We start from the raw sequence: 23,271 nt of genomic DNA, 5'->3' as shown, positions 1-23,271 counted from the left end.
GACTATCCACTGGAAAAGACAGTCTCTTCAATAAATGGTGCTGGGAAAATTGGTCAGCCACGTGCCCAAAAAATGAAACTAGACCATTCTCTTACACCATACACAAAGATAAATTCAAAATGGATGAAAGATCTAAATGTGAGACAAGAATCCATCAAAATCCTAGAGGAAAACACAGGCCACACCCTTTTTGAACTTGGCCACAGCAACTTCTTGCTAGATACATCCACGACAGCAAGGGAAACAAAAGCAAAAATGAATTATTGGGACTTCATCAAGATAAAAAAGCTTCTGCACAGCAAGAGAAACAGTCAACAAAAAAAAAAAAAAAGAGAGAGAGAAACACTCAACAAAACTAAAAGACGACCTACAGAATGGGAGAGGATATTTGCAAGTGACCTATCAGATAGAGGGCTAGTATCCAAGATCTATAAAGAACTTATGAAACTCAACAGCAAAGAAACAAACAATTCAATCATGAAGTGGAATGCTCCACTTCCCTTGCCATCAGGGAAATAGAAATCAAAACCACAATGAGATACCATCTCACACCAGTGAGAATAGTGAAAATAAACAAGAGAGGAAACAACAAATGTTGGAGAGGATGTGGAGAAAGGGGAACCCTCTTGCACTGTTGGTGGGAATGTGAACTGGTACAGCCACTCTGGAAAACTGTGTGGAGGTTCTTCAAAGAGTTAAAAATAGAGCTGCCCTACAACCCAGCAATTGCACTGCTGAAGATTTACCCCAAAGATATAGATGCAGTGAAACATCAGGACACCTGCACCCCAATGTTTATAGCAGCAATGTCCACAATAGCCAAACTGTGGAAAGAGCCTCGGTGTCCATCGAAAGATGAATGGATAAAGAAGATGTGGTCTATATTTACAATGGAATATTCCTCAGCCATTAGAAACGACAAATACCCACCATTTGCTTCAACGTGGATGGAACTGAAGGGTATCATGCTGAGTTTAGCAAGTCAGTTGGAGAAGGAAAAACATTATTATGGTCTCATTCTTTTGGGGAATATAAAAAATAGTGAAAGGGAATAAAGAGGAAAGGAGAGAAAATGAGTGGGAAGTATCAGTGAGGATGACAGAACATGAGAGACTCCTACCTCTGGGAAACAAACAAGGGGGAGTGGAAAGGGAGGTGGGGGGGGTTGGGGTGATTGGGTGACAGGCTGAGGGGGGCAGTTGACGGGATGAGCACTGGGTGTTATGCTATATGTTAGCAAATTGAACTCCAATGGAAAAAAAAAAAAACAGAATACAAAAAGAAAAAGACAACTATAGCTCAATATCCACCATAGCCAAGTGGGTTTTATTTTTTATGGATTACAAAAAAAAAAAGGCTGTTTCAACATTCAAAACTCAATCCATGTAATATGTCATAACAACAGTCTAAAGAAGAAGAAAGTCACATGATCAGACCAAATGATGCAAAGCATATGACAAAATTCAGCATCCATTCATGTCAAAAAAAAAAAAAAACCTCAGCATATAGCAATAGAAGGAAATGTCTTCAACTAGACCATTAATCTTTTAAAATTTGCAGAAAACTACAGCTAACATCTTAGTCAAGGTGACAAGGAAAGGTACAAGGCTTTGTGGTGATGAAGTATTCTGTATCTTGATTGTGGTGACTGGTTTAAGAATCTACAAATGTAATCAAATGGCACGAAACTCTGCGCCCACACTGCACCAATGTCAAATCCTCACTCTGTGATGCTACTACGGTTATGGAAGATGTAGCCACTGGAGGAAACCCAGTGAAGAGAACATGAGACCTTCCTGAAATTTCTATCACATTTTTATGAGACTATTCAAAGTTAAAAAGATTCTCTTCTAGATGAACTAACATTAAAACCTAGATTTTATGCGGCATAAGTAACAAACCTTTAGTTATATTTAATTTGGATGAAGTCGAAGATATTCATTACATTTTAAAGGGTTTTCACCAACAAAGCAAAGCTCAGCTTATTTCAGATTTTGCATAATAAATATGTGAATTTTGAGAACTAGAGAAAATCAAAGGAACACTGAACATTTTTTAAACATGGTCAGTAATTAAAAAAAAAAAACTTATGTCTTTCGGTTATGATGCCTGCATACCTTCTAAATTTGGGGAATAAAATATTTCTTACCATAATTAAATTGACTGTTGGACTTTTCACAGTTAATGATGTTAAACCGGTAAGCAACACCCGGTCGCATTCCGCTGACCTCAAAGTAAAACCACTGGTGATAATGATTGCTATTTATATCTGAGTTCAAAATAAGATCATATTCATTTCTGAAAACAGAAAATAAAGAAATCTGATGAAAATTAGGAAAATATTTGTGCTTAGACAAAATGAGAAAATTTTAAATGACTTACTTTCTAATTTGAATTACTTTGCGCAGATTCCCAGATTCGAATTTGGAGTTAAACTTCAAAATATCTCCTTCTTCTGGAATGGCGTAACTAAACAGAATTTTTAAAGTGAGTATAATAAAATACATTGCATGTAAAAATGTGAACAAAAGATAAATAAAACTACGCTACAAATTAAAAATATACCACCTCATGGCCACCCATCTCATTATTATGAAATACCATTATAAACCAAAAATTATAACCAACACAAGCAAAACACAAACTCTGGCTAACATTTATAGATTTAAAAATTATAATTAAAAAAATAAAAATAAAAATAAAAATTATAATTATAGGTGGAGATTTATTCCCACATTTAGAGTGAATGTTAATCACAAGAAATTTTGCCTCACTGAAGAAATGTCATTCCTAAATACTAATCATATACAAAGACCAGATATATTTTTTAAAATTCATATTACTGAGTAACAATAATTCTAATTAAACTATGTAGTTCTCAGGTGAAAATATTTTAAGTTTATAGAGCTCTATTACATAATAGATATTATATACTCCGGTTTCTCTTCAGATCATATAAATCTTTCACCTTTTAAATAACAGATATTATCTATTAGTGCCAAAAAGGTAAAGGTTTTGTCTGCACTTTACATAGTCACTACTTTAGTTAAGTATTTACTGAGTGCCTATAAGGTACTATATCTGGTTTTAGTTGTATGTCTGCCCATTTCCCTGATTAAATACCAATTCTTCCTCTTCTGGAGCTTACATTTCAATAGGGGTTAACTAAGACCCCAAGAAGATCAATGATTTTGTCAAAAGGCACTTGAGTTAGAAATAGCACTGGTATGCATGCCATACTCGGGGTTTCTGAGTTTCTCTTTTTATCACATCTGCATGATCTGTATGATACATAATTAAAGGAATGAAATAACTAAGATTTTTGAATAAGGTAGATTTGGCTTTCATCTTTAAGATTATTCGAAATTCAATCATTAGCTTTGATACAGCTTTTACCCTTATTTCTCTGACAAAGATCTTTAAAAAGTGTTTTATTTCCTCCAAAAAGACCAGTTAAGATGTGAAATTCTCCCCAAAATATTAGAATATTGAGAGAGAGGGTCAGCCATTGAGGGCTAATTAAATTTCTCATCTAAGGAGATAATAGTCACAATCATCATTTCCAATTTTTGTGTATTTACTTATATTTAAACCCTAAAATGTGATGATATCAGTGATAACCCTAAATTGTAAATAACACCAATGCATGAAGCATCATAAACAAATGGCTTCACAAGTCAAGAAAGTAATAAAAAGGACCGATGCACATCATAAGCGGTAAGAGACAAGGAGAGTAGTGGGAACTATGGAGAAGTTAGCAAGCATATGCTCCTTCTAAAAGAGATGGTAATTTGCTGTCCCAAGGAAATGAAGGCTCACTATTACAGGACAAGGCAGCATTTCATGTGAAATTTCCACCCTCTCCAATGAAGGTAATTTTAGATTTTTTTTTAAAACACAGCATCACTTTGTAATCTTTCTCTTACTATAAGCCCATTAAAAGTCTACCTAAGTACAAACAAAGCCTGTAATATATCCAATTTAACATGGGCAAGCTAGGAGGGAATTAGCTATTTTTTTAAATTTTACAAATAACAATGAAACTTTATAGAGTATAAATACAACTAATAAAAGTAAAAGCAACAACAGACTTACTTTGGGTTATCTAAGTCATACACCACTCGATCTATGATATCACTCTGATGTATTAGCCTCTCAATATCTTGAGCAATTTTTGTCCTGAAATCATAAAAGAGAAGTGTGACCACCAAAATTCATTATGTGACCACCAAAATTCATTATTATATGCCAAGGCACAACTTTCTCCAAAATAAGTTTTGGATGAAAAAAAGTATAAAATGGTAAAACTTTCTTAAAATAAAAGTAATCATTCCTCTATATTTTGTACACAGAAAAAATTACCAATACATAAGAAAACAAAAATTACTATTTCTTAAGTCCGAATTCCAGAAAATAACTGTGTAGAATTCAGCTGCAAGTCCAATAAACTTAAAAAAATCCTGAATGTATATTATGACTTCCAATATAGAAAAGATATCAAGTCACTCTCTAGCCCTCAAGCAAATAATTTTATAAACATAATAACAGCAGTAAAGATCTAAAAAGCCAGAAATTGTGTACAAGGGAGATTTTTTAAATCCACTCTTGCTGGAATTTAGCTAAAATGCAACTGGCAACGGACTCGCACATTCTGCAGAATCTGTGCTCTCTTCTGTAGCTGGAGAGGAAATGTGGAGGGGAGGGGAACACTTGTGTCGGGAAACAGAGAGTGAACCCTGAATCTCTAGGATTCTCAGGGCCTGATCTCCCCCTGAATCAGTCCAACAAAATAGACACCAACCAACAGGAAGATTCCTAAAATCCCTGCCACTCACCTAGAAGAGTGAGCCACACACAGATCCCACAATCTTCCCTGTCAGTAATTAAATGAAGGAATACAATTGCTGCAAATAGCACCAAACTGTAACCAAATCAGAACAAATTTGGAACATAAAGCCAGGTGCCTGGGACCCCAGGTACACTGGCCACAAAGATCATGGTAAGAAGTTGCCTGACACAGTATCACCTGCCATATTATCACTACTCTAAAAGAAGAAGCCAATTATACTAACTGATTTAAATTTCAAGTTTCTCTGTTTCAGCTAAAAATTGGTAATGCAGATTAGAACTGTGTTCTATTGATTTATTGATATAGCAGAATGAGAAAATCTGCCAAAATGGTTATAATAAAATCTTAAGAATACACTGAACACTGAAAGTCTCCCGAACTTCAGGAAGATGTAAAACTAGTCTCCTGCACAAAAATGTTTCTTTGTGACTATGGAGTATTAGCTCTCACACAGTTTAGAAATATATCTAATAATAATAACTTCAGAATAAGCTAAGACCTTATTCTGATGAAGAACTCAAAATTATCAAGAAAACATTAAAAGGTATGATAGTTACAGGAAAAAATTTTAAGAATGTACAACTCTAAATTTATTTTTAGTTATTTTTTTTAAAGATTTTATTTATTTATTCATCAGAGACAGATCGAGAGAGAGAGGCAGAGACACAGGCAGAAGGAGAAGCAGGCTCCATGCAGGGAGCCCAATATGGGACTCGATCCTGGGTCTCCAGGATCACGCCCTGGACTGAAGGCGGCACTAAACCGCTGAGCCACCCAGGCTGCCCATATTTTTAGTTTTATTCTACAAAAAATAACATCACTGACAAGCAGTTTATTTAAAAAAAAAATCCTCATATCAGAGGATTATGATATAAATCCTTGTTTAAGTTCATTGTCATAACTTTCAAATGGCAAGTTCTTTATAAAGAAATAACCTTTTAAAAAGCTATTACAATAACAAACAAGTCCAAAACATCTATCTCCCAGACCTTCAACAATAAAAGAGATGGCACTCATATATATTCAGATATACCATACCAATAAAAAAAGTGAATATTTAAGTATAGGTGAATGACTAAATATATCTATTTGCCAGAGTAAGGAGTCTCTCATGTTCTGTCACCCTCTCTGATATTTCCCATTCATTTTTTCTCCTTTCCCCTTTAATCCCTTTCACTATTTTTTATATTCCCCATATAGTGAAACCATACATTTGTCCTTCTCTGATTGACTTACTTCACTCAGCATAATACCCTCCAGTTCCATCCATGTTGAATAAATGGTGGGTATTTGTCGTTTCTAATAGCTGAGGAATATTCCATTGTATACATAAACCACATCTTCTTTATCCATTCATCTTTCGATGGACACCGAGGCTCTTTCCACAGTTTGGCTATTGTGGACATTGCTGCTATAAACATTGGGGTGCAGATGTCTGGGCGTTTCACTGCATCTGTATCTTTGGGGTAAATCCCCAGCAGTGCAATTGCTGGGTCGTAGGGTAGCTCTAGTTTTAACTTTTTAAGGAAACTCCACACAGTTTTCCAGAGTGGCTGTACCAGTTCACATTCCCACCAACAGTGCAAGAGGGTTCCCCTTTCTCCACATCCTCTCCAAAACAAAAACAGATACTTAACAAAAGTTTGGGGGTTTAATGGAAAATAGTATTAACAGCCTGATAAACAGCCCAGTTCTATAGCAAAGTTCCATAGTATAAGAATGTCTAAGAGTGTCAGAATAGCACAGACAGCCATAGGGCAGGGTCAGGTCTAAGTGTGTGAGCTGACCCAGTGGTGCTGTGGGGATTATAAAGCACAGGCTCCATCTAAAAAACAAACTGACTGCTGCCAGACAGGAACCACAGATTAAGTTTGTCACACCAGTTTTTCTTTTTAAATTTTTTTCTTTTTAAATTTATTTATTCATGATAGTCACAGAGAGAGAGAGAGCGCGGCAGAGACATAGGCAGAGGGAGACGCAGGCTCCATGTACCGGGAGCCGGACGTGGGATTTGATCCCAGGTCTCCAGCATCGCGCCCTGGGCCAAAGGCAGGCACCAAACCGCTGCGCCACCCAGGGATCCCCCAGTTTTTCAAGAAACATCAGAAAGTCGGATTTCTATGCAGAATATTCCACATTTTAAATGTTTGCAATCAATAAAAACAAACAAAAAACAAAACCAGTCTGCAAGTGAAGCCCAACATCATGTACAAGTTAATGTGCAGTGGTTTTCAACCTTTGATTGTATTTTAGGGGACATAGTGGCCCATGTATATTACACTAGACCTAACATAACACCTGAAGTAAATACCTACCCTGCCACCAACCCTCATTAATAAAGAGGAAAACCAGTCCTTTATTCAGACATGGATTAGTGTTAAGCAACCAACTTGCATAAAAGAATGTCAATTCCTTCCTTCCTTTACTTCACCTGCCTATTAAAATATATAGTTCTCCAGTCAAAACGAAACAATAAATATGTTCCAGGTACCCTCAGGGACTATAATCTTAAACTTACTAACATTCAGTATCTATCAAAGATCTGGCCCAGAAGAGGGGCTTTATTTATAAACACAAGTATAAACACAACCTTAAGTTAGGTTTCAACCAATACAGAGCAGCCTTACAAGAAACAATTTAATATATCTCCTTGCTATATTTACTATGAGGATATTATGGGGAATGTTGTTGTTCATTACATAGATACTCCCAGAGGATCCAGAAAAAATAATCTTTATAGAGAGTATGGTTTATGATCACTATATATAAATGAACAGGCTTATGATCTAGGCCAGAGTTAGACTCCTACTCTGCCATGTACTAGCAGCATAACCTTGGATAAGCTGCTCAAAAACTCTAACCTCCACACAGTCTTCTATAAAATAAGAAGAGCAATTTCTTTACAGAGCCATTATACAATGAAATGGCATACTTTATATACAAATATACACTGCATGTAAAGTGCTGATTACTTAGTTGTCTGGCCCATAAAAAAACACTCAGTAAAAGTTATGTGCTGCTGTTGCTCCTACTAAGATTTCTACTATTGTTGCCATTCCAGAAGTACTCATATTTCCCGAGCCACTCTGAACTTACTAAAAAGAAATCCAAGATTTTGTTTTATTTATTTTGCTTTGGCCACAATTATTCTACTTTTTAATTTTAAACTTCTGAACAGATAATATAATGACATAGAGCAAAAATCACATGCTACATAAAAGTATAAGATGGAGACTCTTATACACTTATACACTTCCAACACAACCCATATCCTCCACTCATCCAGTAACTACTTTCATTACTTTCCTTCCACAAGGAGTTTACAGCATCTTTCCATCAGTGCCTAGATATCTTTTTGGTTTTTAATCACTGCACTGTATTCACAGAAAAGATACACGATAATGTATCTAACTAGTTGATTGATGTGCACAACACCATAACAAGTGACTTTGAACACCATTTCACAGATGTGCAAATCGTATGCATAGGTCTATATGCCATGCATATAAATTCTGAATTTCCAGATATGGGATTAATGTGTCCAAGGAAATATGTACTGTTAATCTTGATAGATCTTGTCAGACTGCCCTCCACAAGAAGTACTATCATTTTACAATCCCATTATTGATGTATAAGAGAGCCAGTTTCTCCACAGCCTCATCAATAGAACGTGCCAGCAAACTTCTAGATTTTGACAATTTGCTATGTGGGACATGGTATCTCAATATATTTTAATTTGCATTTCTTTTATTTTGAGAGTTGTTGAACATATTTCTGTGAATAAGAGTCACTGTATTTCCTTGCCACATTTTTCATTTTTTTATAAAAGTATTTTTGTACAGTATCTTAAATACTTTTTAAAACAAGGCAATATGAAATATATTTTATTATAAAATACAGCTAGGCAATTTTTCTAAAACACACAAAAAATAATGGAAAGTAAAATCAAAATGCTAAAAGTTACTACCTCTAGGGAATGGGGCAAAGAGCGACCTTTCTTCTACTTTTTCTCATGCGCTAATTTTATGAAAACAGGAAAAATGCATCCCAAAATGCTAAGCATTCTTTAAACATCAAGAGATAAGTTTCACTTTAATTTGTTAGCCAACTAAATCAAACATATGGATTCAAGTAATTATCAGTAGGTGATTACAATAAAAAAAATTTTTTAAGGGTTAACACACAGTATCTACATTGAGATATGAAGCTTGTAATAGGTTTTTCTCCTTCCAAATGAGATGGAGAAATTTTTAATGAAGTTTTATTCATTTGCTGCATTATTTTTAAAAGATTAATGGGGATGCGTGGGTGGCTCAGCTTCAGCTCAGGTCGTGTCCCAGGGTCCGGGATCAAGCCCCAAATCAGGCTCCCTACAGGGAGCCTGCTTCTCCCTCTGCCTATGTCTCTGCCTCTCTCTTCTCTGTCTCTCATGAATAAATAAATGAAATCTTTAAAAAAATTAATGATTAAAAGATCAGTGATAACCATACAACAGAAATTCAAAATAACAAAAAGATTTTCAATGAGTAATTTTAAGAAGTCTAATGCTTTCTTTTCTAAAAATGATAAAATAGTAAATCCTTATTAATCTTGACATTATTCATTTACAATTCTACTCCATTCACATATGGGCTGGGCGAAAAAGTCGGAAAATAATTTACAAAATGTTTATCATTTGCTCAAAAACTAAATTGCAGAAGACTAGGCAGATAAGATAAGCAAAGTAGAAACATCCTCAATGTAGTATTTCAAAAAAGGAAGCATTTCTGAGTACTTAGAAAATCTTATTACCTGGCCTCTATTGGATACCTTATCACAAATACAGAACCAGAAAGCCTCAGACAGTCTAGCTAGCTACTGGGGTCAAACAAACCTTTTCCCTTAAGGACTAAATAGTAAATATTTTAGTCTTTGCAAAGCCACATGCTCTCTATGACAACCATTCAACTCTGCCACTGTGGCACCAAAACAGCCACAGATCACACGTAAGCAAATAGCTGTCTTCCAAAAAACCTTTATTTATAAACACAAATATGAATGTCATATAATTTTCATGTGTCACAAAATGTTACTTTTCTTTGGATTTTTTTTGAACCATTTAAATGTGTAAAAAGCATTCTTAGCTTACGGGCTGAACAGAAACAAGTAGTAGTGAGCTGCATTTGACACAAAGGGCTGTAGTTTGCTAATCATGTTGAGGTGAATAACAAACTTTTCTGATCATGACCTACAAGAAATACATTTTAAAAACCAATGCCCTGGTCAGGTGTCTGGGTGGCTCAGGTTAAGTATCTGACTCCTGATTTCTGCTCAGGTCATGATCTCAGGGCATGGAATCAAGCCCCATTTTGGGTTCCTGCACTCAGCGGGGCATTTGCTGGAGATTCTCTCTCTACCCCTCTCTCCTCCCCACCCCTGCATATGCTTCTGCACTTTCTCTCTATAAAATACATAGATAAATCTTTAAAAAAAAAATACTGCCCTGAATGCGCATGCACATGCTCACACATATACCTGAAACAAAGGTTTATGACATAATACTTTGCTGTACTACATGCGACACACTGTTACCTTCTCTTTTAATACTGGTTTCTAATGGGCATCAATCCACAGTTTGAGAAGAAAATTGGTTATCTAGAGAAATTAAATTATTTTGCTGAAACACACATACACACTATCAGTGGAAGAGTCAAGTCTAAAATCCAAACATTTTGACTTGCTTCTCAGAGTACTGTGGCTGCCAGGACACACCACACTGACTCATCACTCGTATCAAGTCAAATCCACTGGTTCAAGTATGTTTGCTACATGAGTTTGTTCTTCCAGTCTCAAATTAATGTCACTTGAAAGAATAAATGCAGGTCCCTTACAGTTCCTGGGTTTATCTCCTGACGACAAACTGAGAAGACAAAGGTTAAACAGGATGAACTTTGTCCCCATCATTGCAACTGTTCTCAGGGCTACAACTTCTCTATCCTCTGACATCAATCTAAATCCCCCTTTCCCTCAGCTATCACCCTGTAAGTCTTGGCTTAAGTAACCCAAACTTAGAGAAGTCTAAGCCCCTGGCAATCCTATCATATCATTCCAGAGTGGCTATGACATGCCCACTCACACTTAAAATGAGTGGATCACATGAGTTCCACACATTCAACCTGCTGCCATTGTGTACAAGCAATCTTACCACCTTTAGCTGATCTGGGTCAAGAGAATAGAGCCAATTTCTGCCTGCTGGTCCTAGACAGAAGAGTCTTAAGTAACTTGTTGACAACCACAGCTTGTAGTTAAGTTGCACCCTTACTATGTCCCCCATGGGAAGACTGCATCCACTCTGAGCACCAGAACTAACCCTGCAGAACTCAGAGGTACCCAGACAGAAAGCACCAAGCCCCAGTAGGACACTGCAAACTACAAGTAGGTAGGACCACTTCCTGTCCTCACCTCCCAATATGAGACCTATGTATTCTTTGTTTTGAGGATACAGAACTGTATGGATATACTTTAGTGCATGTACTTCATTTTGAAAGATGGCAACCCATCACTGCAGAGTATTTCCTCCTACTTGGAGCTTCCTTCACCTGTGCCTTCTGAAGGCCATTCTAGCACTCAAGAGGCCAGCTGTCTCTGGACAATGCAGTGTGTGATGCAACCAGTGCATGCCAGGGCACATGTCCACTCCCACAAAGCCTTCCCAGCAAAGTGGGTCCCTTGTTCTGATGCTATGTTGTATGTGATTCCATACCTGTGGGTCAAGGAGCCAATTGGTAGCATTAAACATATACCAAGTTGCTAAGTAAAAATGATTAATTTATACTAAACATTAAATATTAAAAAATTAATAAGATACAGTTGTTGCTTTATAAAAGCCTACAGTCCAAGGATAATCAAATGCCCACAGCAGTGTCTTCCTTTATCATTACATATTATACTATACAACAAGAGCATCATGATGTTTTTAGACACAAGTAAACCATCATCACAAAACCCTAAACATAATCACTGAAAATAGTCAAGTTGCACTTCAAATGTATTTATATGCCAAATATTACTAGATGGTAATACTTAAAACTATTTGTAATTTCTAAAATTAATTGGCAAGATTGAATAACTTTAGTCAGTTTTTATGAATCCCAAATTTTCATACTGAGTAGTTCCACTTTCAATTTTTACAACAAAAGAATACTGTCCACATTTTAAAAAATCATATATAAATCAAGCTCAAATTATAATAAAATTACAATTTAATATATTACTAATATTTATTCAAAAATTAGTAAATAATCTGTATTTTCAGATCCCATCTAAATAAAAAATTTCTAAATTGTCCAATGGTCAGGTTTATTATGCCTGCTTCATTTGAATAAGTAATGAGTTTAGAAAATAAAGTTAACCCATAAGGATAAATTGCAAGTAAGTGCAATATGTCCAAAGAAGGTAAAAAATTACCAATAACTTTAATTCAGAGTACTCTTCTTTCTAAATACCCATATTTTGACAATGGTCTTGTTTAAAAGAAAGAAGAAACTTGTAACTCACCTTTGTACACCATAAGGTCTTTCTAAAATAGGCTCTTTGAATGGGGGTGGAATGTGACCAAAATAATCAGGATAAGCCACCTCTGAATATTCTGGGACAGACTTTGTATTTTTCACAATCTCAATATAGAGATCTGAGTCGTGGAGTGTGGGTCCATCAGAGACTTCTACTGATGCTTGTTCCACTGATGAAGTAGACTCTGTATCTTCATCATCCTCAGTTTCAACTCCAGTACAACAAAGCTTCCCTAGCTGAACTGTTCTGCCCTCAAACAGAACATTTCCACAAGTGGCCATGTGTGGACAAGCTTTAGTGCACGTGAGGACAGTAAGAGGGAGACTGTAGTCCTTCTTCGCTCCTGCAGTAAAACCTGGGGCTGTCTGAGGAGGGATATTCTGCAAAGTAATTCGGTCCAAGGCCTTTACAATATCATTGTTTAAGCCCTGGGCTGAAGATATAGTTCTGTTCTGATCACCTAGCTGCTGTTGTGATGTTCTGTCATTATCTTTAATATCTTCTTTTGCCAGATCCACACAGGTAGGTTTCTTATCACTTTCATCTGCTTTAGGAGACACATTCGTCCTTACAATTCCTTTTCTTAAATTGCCTGGATTGCCTGATGCTTCCTCTCCCGCAGTAGGAACAACAATAGGCCCGCGTACTTTTCCCTCAAATACAAATGGCTTTGGTTCTTTGGAGATTAAATCATAGTCCTTTGAAAATAAAAGATATGTTTAATCTTTTATCTGTAAATATTTAAATGTATCAACAAAACTAAGACTATATTCTTGTACATGCTGCTTCAGAAAACTAACATCTGAAAGTCATAAAAATGGATAAAAAACGGTATGTTTTAATTTCACTAATAAAAAGTATTTAGCCACAAAATTCATTACTTATTTTACTTTTTCTATTATAAAAATAATACCTACATGTAAGAGAAATATGTGGAATTTTACCAAAGCACAAAGATATCAAAAGCATCCAGATCCTTATTAAAGGAAACACAACAACCTGTTATTCATTAATTCAACAATTAGAGTATCTTTTGTGCCAAGCAATGTTTCAGGCACTCAAGCCCCATCACCTTAAAAACAGACACAAACAAAAAATACCTCTTCCTTCTTGCAGCTTACATTCTTCTATGTAAGGAAGGCAGACGACTGTCAACACAAGTAATAAACATGACATAGGGATGTTTGGGCGGCTCAGCAGGTTAAGCATCCACTCTTGATTTTGGCTCAGGTCAGGATCTCAGGGTACTGGGATCAAGCCCCTTACTCCATCATGCTCTGGGCTCAGTAGGGAGTCTGCTTGAGGATTCCCTCTGTTTCCCTCTGCCCTTTCCCCTGCTTGGGTGCTCTCTCTCTCATCCCTCTATAAAACAATCTTTTTTTTTTTTTAAATGACATAAATGTATTTTATGGAATGAAAGTAGGCTAAAATGTTAAAGAGGGGATCTACTTTCGTGTAGATTGAGAGTGCCAAGGGGAGGAAAAGTGGGCTGTGATTTTAAATGCCATGGATTAGGAAAACCTCACTAAGATGACATATAAGCAAAGGCAAAAAGGACTGCCATGCATAGGACCCAGAACAGGAGAATGCCTGCTATATGCAGAGAACAGGAAGGAGGTTAGGATGGCTGGCACAGAATGAGCAAGATGAATTCCAAGATGTAAAAGAGAACCAGATATTGTAGGGCTTTGCAGGCTATCTTAAAATTTTAGGTTTTACTTTGAATGACACTGGGAGTCAATGGAAGGTCTGGGGAAAAGGACTGCCATGACATGGCTTAAATTCAGAAACAAAACAAAACAAAATAGAACCTATAAGCACAGGATTTAGCCACCTGGAGTACAGGGTTTCTTAGCCACAGGGGTGAGACAATTGATCTAAATAATTCTTTTTTAAAGAGACAGAAGCAAATCATAAGAGGCTCAACTACAGAGAACAAACTAAGGATTAATGGAGGGAGGTAGGCAGGGAACGAGTGAAAAGGGTGATGGACATTAAGGAGGGCACTTCTGATGAGCACTGGGTATTATATGTAAGTCATAAATTGCTAAATTCTAAGCATGAAACCAATTTTACCATGTATGTTAACTAGCTAGAATTTAATAAAAACTTGAAATATATATATGTGTGTGTGTGTGTGTATATATATATATATTTTTTTTTTTTCCTTTCTGTTTGATTTTGATTCTATACTTCAGGGGTTAGGGGTAGCAAGATGGGCAGCACTGTCTGTGCATTGTAGGATATTTTGGCAGCATCCCTAACTGCTGTCCTCTGTATACACTAGATGCCAGTAGCATCTCCACCCATTTGTGAACACCAAAAATTAGTCCAAGACATTGTCAAATATCCCCTGGAGACAAAAATCATCCCAGTTGAGAACCACTACTCTAACGTCCTTCTGAGGACTCAGGAGAGGAGAGTAGAAGCAGGGGATCAACTGAGAGTCTAGGCAAGTTGGTAAGAAATGGTTGGTTTGTAAATGTGCCATGAGCCAGAACTTCCATGATACTGTAAAAGATCAGATGCAGGACGGAAGGTACAGAGAGTGGTCACATATGCTACCAAAGTGCTTGCCTGAATAAATGAAAAGCATCAGGAATTTACCTCTGTTAAATGTGAACTATTCACATATAGTCAAGGATGTAAAGTAGGCAGTTAGACATAGGAGTCTAAAATTCAGAAGAAATGTCCACCCAAAAGATATAAATCTGGGAGTCATGAGCATACAAATATTATTCCAAACCATGAGACCGGAAATCATCAATGGAAAGAACTAAAGAGGAGAAGATAAAAGACTAGACGCTGGGGCACTACAACCTACAGAACTTGAGGAGACAAAGATAAAACAGAAGAGGAGATGGAGAAGGAAAAGCCAGTCCGGAAAGACAAACACCAGGAAAAAAAAAGTGCCCTGGAAGCCAAGTTTTAAAAAAAGGATGCTGCTGACAGGTCAAGTAGGCTTCTCTCTTTTTATACTTATACAAAATTTTTTTGGTCTAAATAAGACTCTACCAAAGAAATACCGTAATTCATTTAACCTTTATTCCACAGTTGAGCATTAAATCCTTTATACAACAGAGAAGGATTTAAACACATGAAAAAAAAAAGTGTATATTTAAGCCATTTCCAAGATTTTGCTATTATAAAGAATTCTGTAATGAATATCTTTTTGCCTAAATTTTTTCTTTGTTTAGGATGATTTCCTAAGCACTGACATGGAATTACAGGGTCAGATACCATAATCAATTTTAATGTTTAATACAAATTGTCCAAATACTCTCCAACAATAGTTATATTAATGCATATTCCCAGTAACTTTGTATGAGATTATCTATTTCAACTGCTCCTCTTCCTTGCCAACATTAGGTACTATAACTTTAAATACTTTTTTCAAAAGCAGTAGATAAGAGGTATCATCTAATGCTATTTTAATCTGAACTTCTCTATGAGAAAAGCAAAAAATTTCTATACATTTGTTAACTGGTTTGATTCTTCATAGGTAACTTATTTGTTCCTGGAATATAGGATTTTTCTTATTGTATAAATTCTTACATTAAAAATATATATATATATACATACACACACACACATAAATACATATCCTAAATCCTCTGAAACCCATGTTTTGCAAATATTTTTCTGAATTTATATTTCATCGTTTAATTTTCTTTAACTTTTTTACACACTTAATGTGGTGAAAATTAAGAATCTTTTCCTTTGTGATACACTTCTTAAATACCCACTTCATAAAAACCAGGGATTCAAGATGGTTCACTTCTCTCAGCCCCTGTACCACATCTACTCCAAGGAGATAGTAGAGGCACAAAGGAGGTAGTAGCTAGGTGGCTCTGCATTACACATGCATATAAAAACTCTGTTGATTTTTAAAGACTAGCATACAAAGAATAGTGCTGAATTAAGTGGCATTTAATATCTCGATGCCACTGTGATCTAAGAAGATACTTCAGTATCAAAGTCAACATGCAGCAGATGAAGTTTTCCCATAAACAAGGGTGTAATATGAAAGCTGCTTTTTTTTTAAAAAAAAGTAAAAGCACATTCTGCATACATAAATAAATTTAAAACAAGTTGAGGCAAACCGTTAAGAGGTTTTATTTTTAGAACAGCAAGTTAACTGTAAATATTTTGATGTTACATCTATAATCTGAGATCATGCTAAATGGAGAAAAATATCCCTTAAACTACAATTTAATGCATTGGGGAAAAATATAAAAATAGTAATTTCTAAATAAATAGATAGATGAATAAATAAATACAGATACAGTAATTTAAAAAAAAAGGTAATTCCAGCTATAATTTTCAGATCACCCTAGTAATGTGTTATGGGTCCATTTTTCCTGGAAGAGCTTAAACTAAAGCAGTTTCCACTGTTTTGGAGAATTTTGAATTTAATTTTAACTTTGGTTATTGTTTGGAAAAGATGGGCTGCCTGTGTAGATACGAAGAATAGTTTTTTCATAAAACAGATGTTTATTTTTTATTAAAACGACCACTGTACTTGTTTTACACCATTTGTATATCTGTGGTGAACTATAAAATTTAGGAATTAAAATGTGACCCTGTAATTCTAAAAAACAAACAAAAAAAAAGAGTTCTGTTGTAAGAAACATGGAAAGCTAGGTATCCACCCACAGAAACTTCTATAATTGTTGGCTAAGATACTAAAATATTTTAAATACAAAATAAAATAAAATATTTTGAGTACAAGTGTATAAAGACACCAAAAATGAAGAGCAGACAGTAATGAAGATGGGATCCCAAAGTGTTAAGACTGAAGATGGCTTTCACTTGGAAAACATTTGCTACACCAGGCAACCTGGAGTTTAGGTTTTTTCATCTCAGACTATGAAGAATAGGAAACTATTCCAGAACCTGCATGACATGGGGTGTCTACTAAAAGATACTCCTCCCATGAAGATGAAATCCTAGAGTACAAAACCTTTGATATAAAGACCCTAGAAATACCTCCACCACAAAGCAAATAGCAAGGAACAGCTGTTTCAAACCTTAGCAGTAAAAGGGTAAAAAAAAAATCACTACTCATAAAATGGTACCAAAGCCTGCCGTCACATCACATAGACTTCATCCTGAACTCATTATCTGAATGATCCAAAAACCCTCATGGAGGAAGGTAACCTTTAAGAGAGTCTGTCAAAAGGAGTAACAACAAAAACTTCTGGAGTTTCCACATTAAGCTCCACAAATATAAAGAAAATGACCATCTCATAGGGGAAAAAAAAACTAAATGAAAAACTAAGCAAGTAGAAAAAAAGGAACTAAAACAAACAGATGTAGAAAAAGACCTGCAAGAACTTCAGACATTAAAACTGTAAGACTAATTAAATCAGTATATTTAATATGTTTAAAGAAATAAAAGGCAAGAAACAGAAGTTTAAGAATGATGAAACAGGGGTGCCAGGGTGGCTCAGTTGGTTAAGCGTCTGCCTTTGGCTCAGATCATGATCTCAGGGTCCTGGGATGGAGCCCCAGGTCAGGTTCCTTGCTCAGAGGGGAGTCTGCTTCTCCCTCTGCCCCTCCCCTCCCTAGCTCCTGCCCTTATTCTCTCTCAAATAAATTAAATAAAATGTATTTTTAAAAAAGAGAGAGAGAGGATGATGAAACAGATTTTTTTAAAACCTTCTAAAACCAAAAATAAATCTGAATGCCTAATAGATGTTTGTAATGACTGATCAGACAGAGCCAAAAACAAAATTATGAAACTGCTTGAATGAATTTAGTTGAACGCAGCACAGAAAAAGAGAAGGAAAACACAATAAAGAGTTAAAATATATGGAGAGAGCAAAAAAGTATACATCCAATTAGTAATGCCAAAAGAAAAAAGAAAGAGGCAATATCTGGAGGAGAGATGAGTTTTTCCAAACCCTAAGAGAAAACAACTCACAGATTCCAAAACACAGTGAATCCTAAACAAGATTTATTTTTTTAATTTTTTATTTATTTATGATAGGCACACAGTGAGAGAGAGAGAGAGAGAGAGAGAGAGGCAGAGACACAGGCAGAGGGAGAAGCAGGCTCCATGCACCGGGAGCCCGACGTGGGATTCGATCCCGGGTCTCCAGGATCGTGCCCTGGGCCAAAGGCAGGTGCTAAACCGCTGCGCCACCCAGGGATCCCCCATAAACAAGATTTAAAAAAAGAATACTCCGGTGGCTCAGCGGTTTAGCACCACCTTCATCCCAGGGCCTGATCCTGGAGACCTGGGATCGAGTCCCACACTGGGCTCCCTGCATGGAGCCTGCTTCTCCCTCTGCTTGTGTCTCTGCCTCTCTCTCTCTGTCTCTCATGAATAAATAAATAAAATCTTAAAAAAAAAAAAAGAATACCTCCCCCTTCGTCAACACTACTGGGAATCTATGGAGCATAAAGCTAAAGAAATTATCTTGAAATGCACCAGAAACAATGTGTTTATAAAGCAAAAACATACACTTCCCATACATACTACCCAACAATTTCACTCATAGGTAGTTACCCAAGAGAAATGGAGGCAAATTCCACAAAAAGCTTTTTACATAGATGCTAGTATCAATTTTATTCACAGTAGCCCCAAACTGCAAGCATTCCAGTACTCATCAAGTGATGTGGTACAGCTATACAATGAAATACTACTCAGCAATCAGGAAGGAGCCACTGATACATGCGTGAATCTCGAAACTGTAAGATGAACACAGAAGCCTTGCACCATGGTATATTCACACAAGATTCCAATTATGAGAAGTGACAGAACAGCCAAAATTAAGCTACAGTGACAGGGAACAGACTGGCATTACCTAGGCAGGAGGTGAAGAGAATGGCCACAGACACAGGGACATAGGGGGACGCCTGGGGTGACAAAAATAATTCTGTATCTTGGCTGGGTTGATAGTTGCAGACTTGCATAAATTTGTCAAAGCTCAATGAACTTCAAGATGAGTAATTTATGCATGTAAATTATACTTTAATAAAGCTGATTCTTAAAAATTAGCAAGAGAAACTAACTTTCAAGAATGATTACAAAGTAGGGCAGCCGTGGTGGCTCAGAGGTTTAGTGCCACCTTCAGTCCAGGGCCTGATCCTGGAGACCCAAGATTGAGTCCCACGTCAGGCTCCCTGCATGGAGCCTGCTTCTCCCTCTGCCTGTGTCTCTGCCTCTCTTTCTCTCTCTCTCTGTGTCTCTTGTGAATAAATAAATCTTTTTTTTTTTTTAAAGAATGATTACAAAGTAAAGACACTTTTACTTTCAGACCAAAATAGAGACAGATAATAAAAGAGATATTTCAAGTAGAAGGAAAGTAAATCAGTCTAAAGGTCTGAGAAACAAAAGTTTTGGAAAACAAAAAAGTAGTAAAAATGTGGATAAAGCAGTACTATCATACGGACTTTTTTTAAAGCTGTTAAAACATAAATTAAAAGTGTGTACGTTGGTTTGTGAGGTGATTATAATGTATTCCAAAGTTTCCTTTAATAATTAAGAAAGAAGGTCCTAATTAACTTCAGAAAGTAAAAATGTATGTTACAACATCAAGAGTAGCTAGAATTTCTGCATATATGTCAATACTCAAACTTATACTTTAAAGGAATGTCGTTTACTGAATGTAAATTGTACCTCCACAAAGGTGATTAAAATTTTTAAAAAGGACTATATAGCTTTCAAACGAACAAGGGTGAAACAGTGAAACAAAAAAGTAGTCAATTCAAATGAAGACCAAAAAGAAAAAGATACAGATGAAACAAATGAAAACACAAAATATGATCTCATAAATCCAAATATAGTAATAATTATGTGTAAATGAACTAAACGCTCCAGTTAAATGGCAAAGACTCCAACTTGATTTTTTAAAATTATAACTGTATACTGTTTAAAAAATTAAACATCAGGATCCCTAGGTGGCTCAGATTTAGTGCATGCCTTCATCACAGGACATGATATTGGAATCCCAGGATCGAGTCTCACATCAGGCTCCCTGCATGGAGCCTGCTTCTCCCTCTGGCTGTGTGTCTGCCTCTCTCTCTGTATCTCTCATGAATAATAAATAAAATCTTTAAAAATAAATAAAAATAAAAGATAAATATCTAAGGATAGCAAAAAGTTGAAAGTAAAAAGATTTAAAAAGATATCAGGCAAGGGCACCTGAGTGATTCAGTGGGTTGAGCATCTGACTCCTGATTTTGGCTTATGTCGTCATCTCACATTTGTGGGATTGAGCCCCAGCTGAACGTGGAGCCTGTTCAAGATTCTCTCTCCCTCTTCCCCTCCTGCCCCCCTAACTCACATGCTTGACATCTCTCAAAATTAAAGTAAAAATAAAAGATACCAGGCAAGTCACCAAAATTAATTTAGCTACATTAATATCTTTTTAAATTTTTTGCCTTAAATTCTTAGGAATAAGCAACTTTACAGCATCAGTAATTTCATAACTATTAAAAGTTCATTGCAGGGGCACCTGCGTGGCTCATTCGGTTAAAAGTCTGTCTGATTCCATGGCCAACATGCATATGAGAAAATGTTCTGCATCACTTGCCATCAGGGAAATACAAATCAAAACTACAATGAGATACCACCTCACACCAGTGAGAATGGGGAAAATTAACAAGGCAGGAAACAACAAATGTTGGAGAGGATGCAGAGAAAAGGGAACCCTCTTACACTGTTGGTGGGAATGTGAACTGGTGCAGCCACTCTGGAAAACTGTGTGGAGGTTCCTCAAACAGTTAAAAATAGACCTGCCCTACGACCCAGCAATTGCACTGTTGGGGATTTACCCCAAAGATACAAATGCAATGAAACGCCGGGACACCTGCACCCCGATGTTTATAGCAGCAATGGCCACGATAGCCAAACTGTGGAAGGAGCCTCGGTGTCCAACAAAAGATGAATGGATAAAGAAGATGTGGTTTATGTATACAATGGAATATTACTCAGCTACTAGAAATGACAAATACCCACCATTTGCTTCAACGTGGATGGAACTGGAGGGTATTATGCTGAGTGAAGTAAGTCAGTCGGAGAAGGACAAACATTATATGTTCTCATTCATTTGGGGAATATAAATAATAGTGAAAGGGAATATAAGGGAAGGGAGAAGAAATGTGTGGGAAATATCAGAAAGGGAGACAGAACGTAAAGACTGCTAACTCTGGGAAACGAACTAGGGGTGGTAGAAGGGGAGGAGGGCGGGGGGTGGGAGTGAATGGGTGACGGGCACTGGGTGTTATTCTGTATGTTAGTAAATTGAACACCAATAAAAAATAAATTAAAAAAAAAAAAAAAGTCTGTCTGATTCTTGATTTTGGCTCAGGTCATTATCTCAGGGTTCTGGGATGGAGCCCTGTGTTGGGCTCCATGCTCAGCATGGAGTCTGCTCCAGATTTCTCTCTTCCCCTCTTCCCTGCCCTCTATTCTCTTTCTCTCTCTAATAAAATAATCTTAAAAAAATTTCATCTCAGAAAGAACAGAAATCAATTCACATTTATATGCAATAAATAATAAGCCTCAAAAAATAAGTAACAAAAACTGACCTACAAAAAGAAGACACATTTGCAATCACAGTGAGAGACTTTTAACACATTTTTCACAGTAATTGATAGCACTGGAATAAAAATTGAGAAGGACAGAAAGATCTTCACAACATGATAACCAATCTTATCCCAATGGGGAAACATACAACTGTGCTGGACAGCTGTGGAACAGTTCATTCCAAGGATATAAGAAATAATAACAAAAGGTGACCTAATTCAAAGCCATAAAATAAACGCCCAAAATTTCAAAAGATTCTAACCATAAAGAATGTCCTCTTCTGTTGCTACAAAACGCGAGAAATCAATAATAAAATAAATACAAAATTGGAAATTAAAAAGCCAACTCTGACATGACTAATGAATCAAAGTAAAAATCATAATGGAAATAAAGTTTTAAAACAAAGATAATGAAAATACTAAGTATCAAAACGTATATAATGCAGCTGAAGCAGTAATTAGAATGACACTTATAACTTAAAAATACATATCCTGGAAAAGACTGAAAATTACTGGATGCCTATCTTAAAGTGACAATATATTAAAAAAAAAAAAAAAAGGAAAATGACAATCCTAAAAAGAAAAAAAGAAGAAGAAAGAAAAGCAGGAAGGTTAAGAGATGGCACTGTAAGCCACTGTTAATATGGGGATTTGGGGATGCCTGGATGGCTCAGCAGTTAAGTGTCTGCCTTCGGCTCAGTTCCTGATCCTAGCATCTGGGACGGAATCCCACATTAGGCTGCTTGCAGGGAGGCTGCTTCTCCCTCTGCCTGTGTCTTTGCCTCTCTCTGTGTCTCTCATGAATAAATAAACAAAATTAAAAAAAAAAAAGAAAATATGGGGATTTCAACTTCAAAGACATGCTAAAAGTGATTCTAGGAAACAGCAAGTGGAAAGGGAACCAGTTTTTCCTGATTAAACTATGTAAAACTATGTGACTCTTTAAACTGTCCATATATTATTAACTTTAATAAAAATTTAAAACCAAATTTAAAAGACTAAAAAATTAAAAACAAAATGTAACAGAAGCCCATATGGTAACTGTCATAATGCTACCACAGATATATGAAAAAAGAGCTGTGAAAATACAGAATTTTGACACTTCCAATATTCTGCCATTAAAAAACAAAAGCAAATAAAACTGTAATTGTCACTATGAATAAATAATAATAGTTTTAAAAACATGTATGGTGGTCCAAAAAGTCTGCTAATAATTACTTCAACAATTCTATATGTTGCCTTTAAATGCATTCAATTTGCCTCCATCTGGCCTTAACACATCTGGAAACAAAGTGGGTAGTATTCAGGATTCCAACAAACACATCAAGTAATTT

At 36.1% G+C, this 23,271-nt stretch overlaps 1 protein-coding gene across 7 annotated transcripts in view; it reads right to left on the bottom strand.

Moving 5' to 3' along the window:
- Nucleotides 1-23,271, bottom strand: part of AGTPBP1 (ATP/GTP binding carboxypeptidase 1) — a 174,851-nt gene that overhangs the window by 56,023 nt on the left and 95,557 nt on the right. For all 7 annotated transcript variants that reach the window (XM_077904934.1, XM_077904928.1, XM_077904937.1 and 4 more), the window contains 4 exons: nucleotides 12,386-13,098; nucleotides 4,096-4,179; nucleotides 2,383-2,469; nucleotides 2,150-2,298 (listed from right to left, as the gene is read on the bottom strand). In XM_077904934.1, coding sequence (XP_077761060.1) covers nucleotides 2,150-2,298; nucleotides 2,383-2,469; nucleotides 4,096-4,179; nucleotides 12,386-13,098 — 1,033 coding nt within the window. The remainder of the gene's footprint in view (nucleotides 1-2,149; nucleotides 2,299-2,382; nucleotides 2,470-4,095; nucleotides 4,180-12,385; nucleotides 13,099-23,271) is intronic.

This window comes from Canis aureus, chromosome 1 (assembly GCF_053574225.1).
Source record: "Canis aureus isolate CA01 chromosome 1, VMU_Caureus_v.1.0, whole genome shotgun sequence".
Classification (NCBI taxonomy): Eukaryota; Metazoa; Chordata; class Mammalia; order Carnivora; family Canidae; genus Canis; species Canis aureus.
The sequence above is the reverse complement of the archived record's forward strand: the minus strand, read 5'-3'. Positions and strand labels throughout refer to the sequence as shown.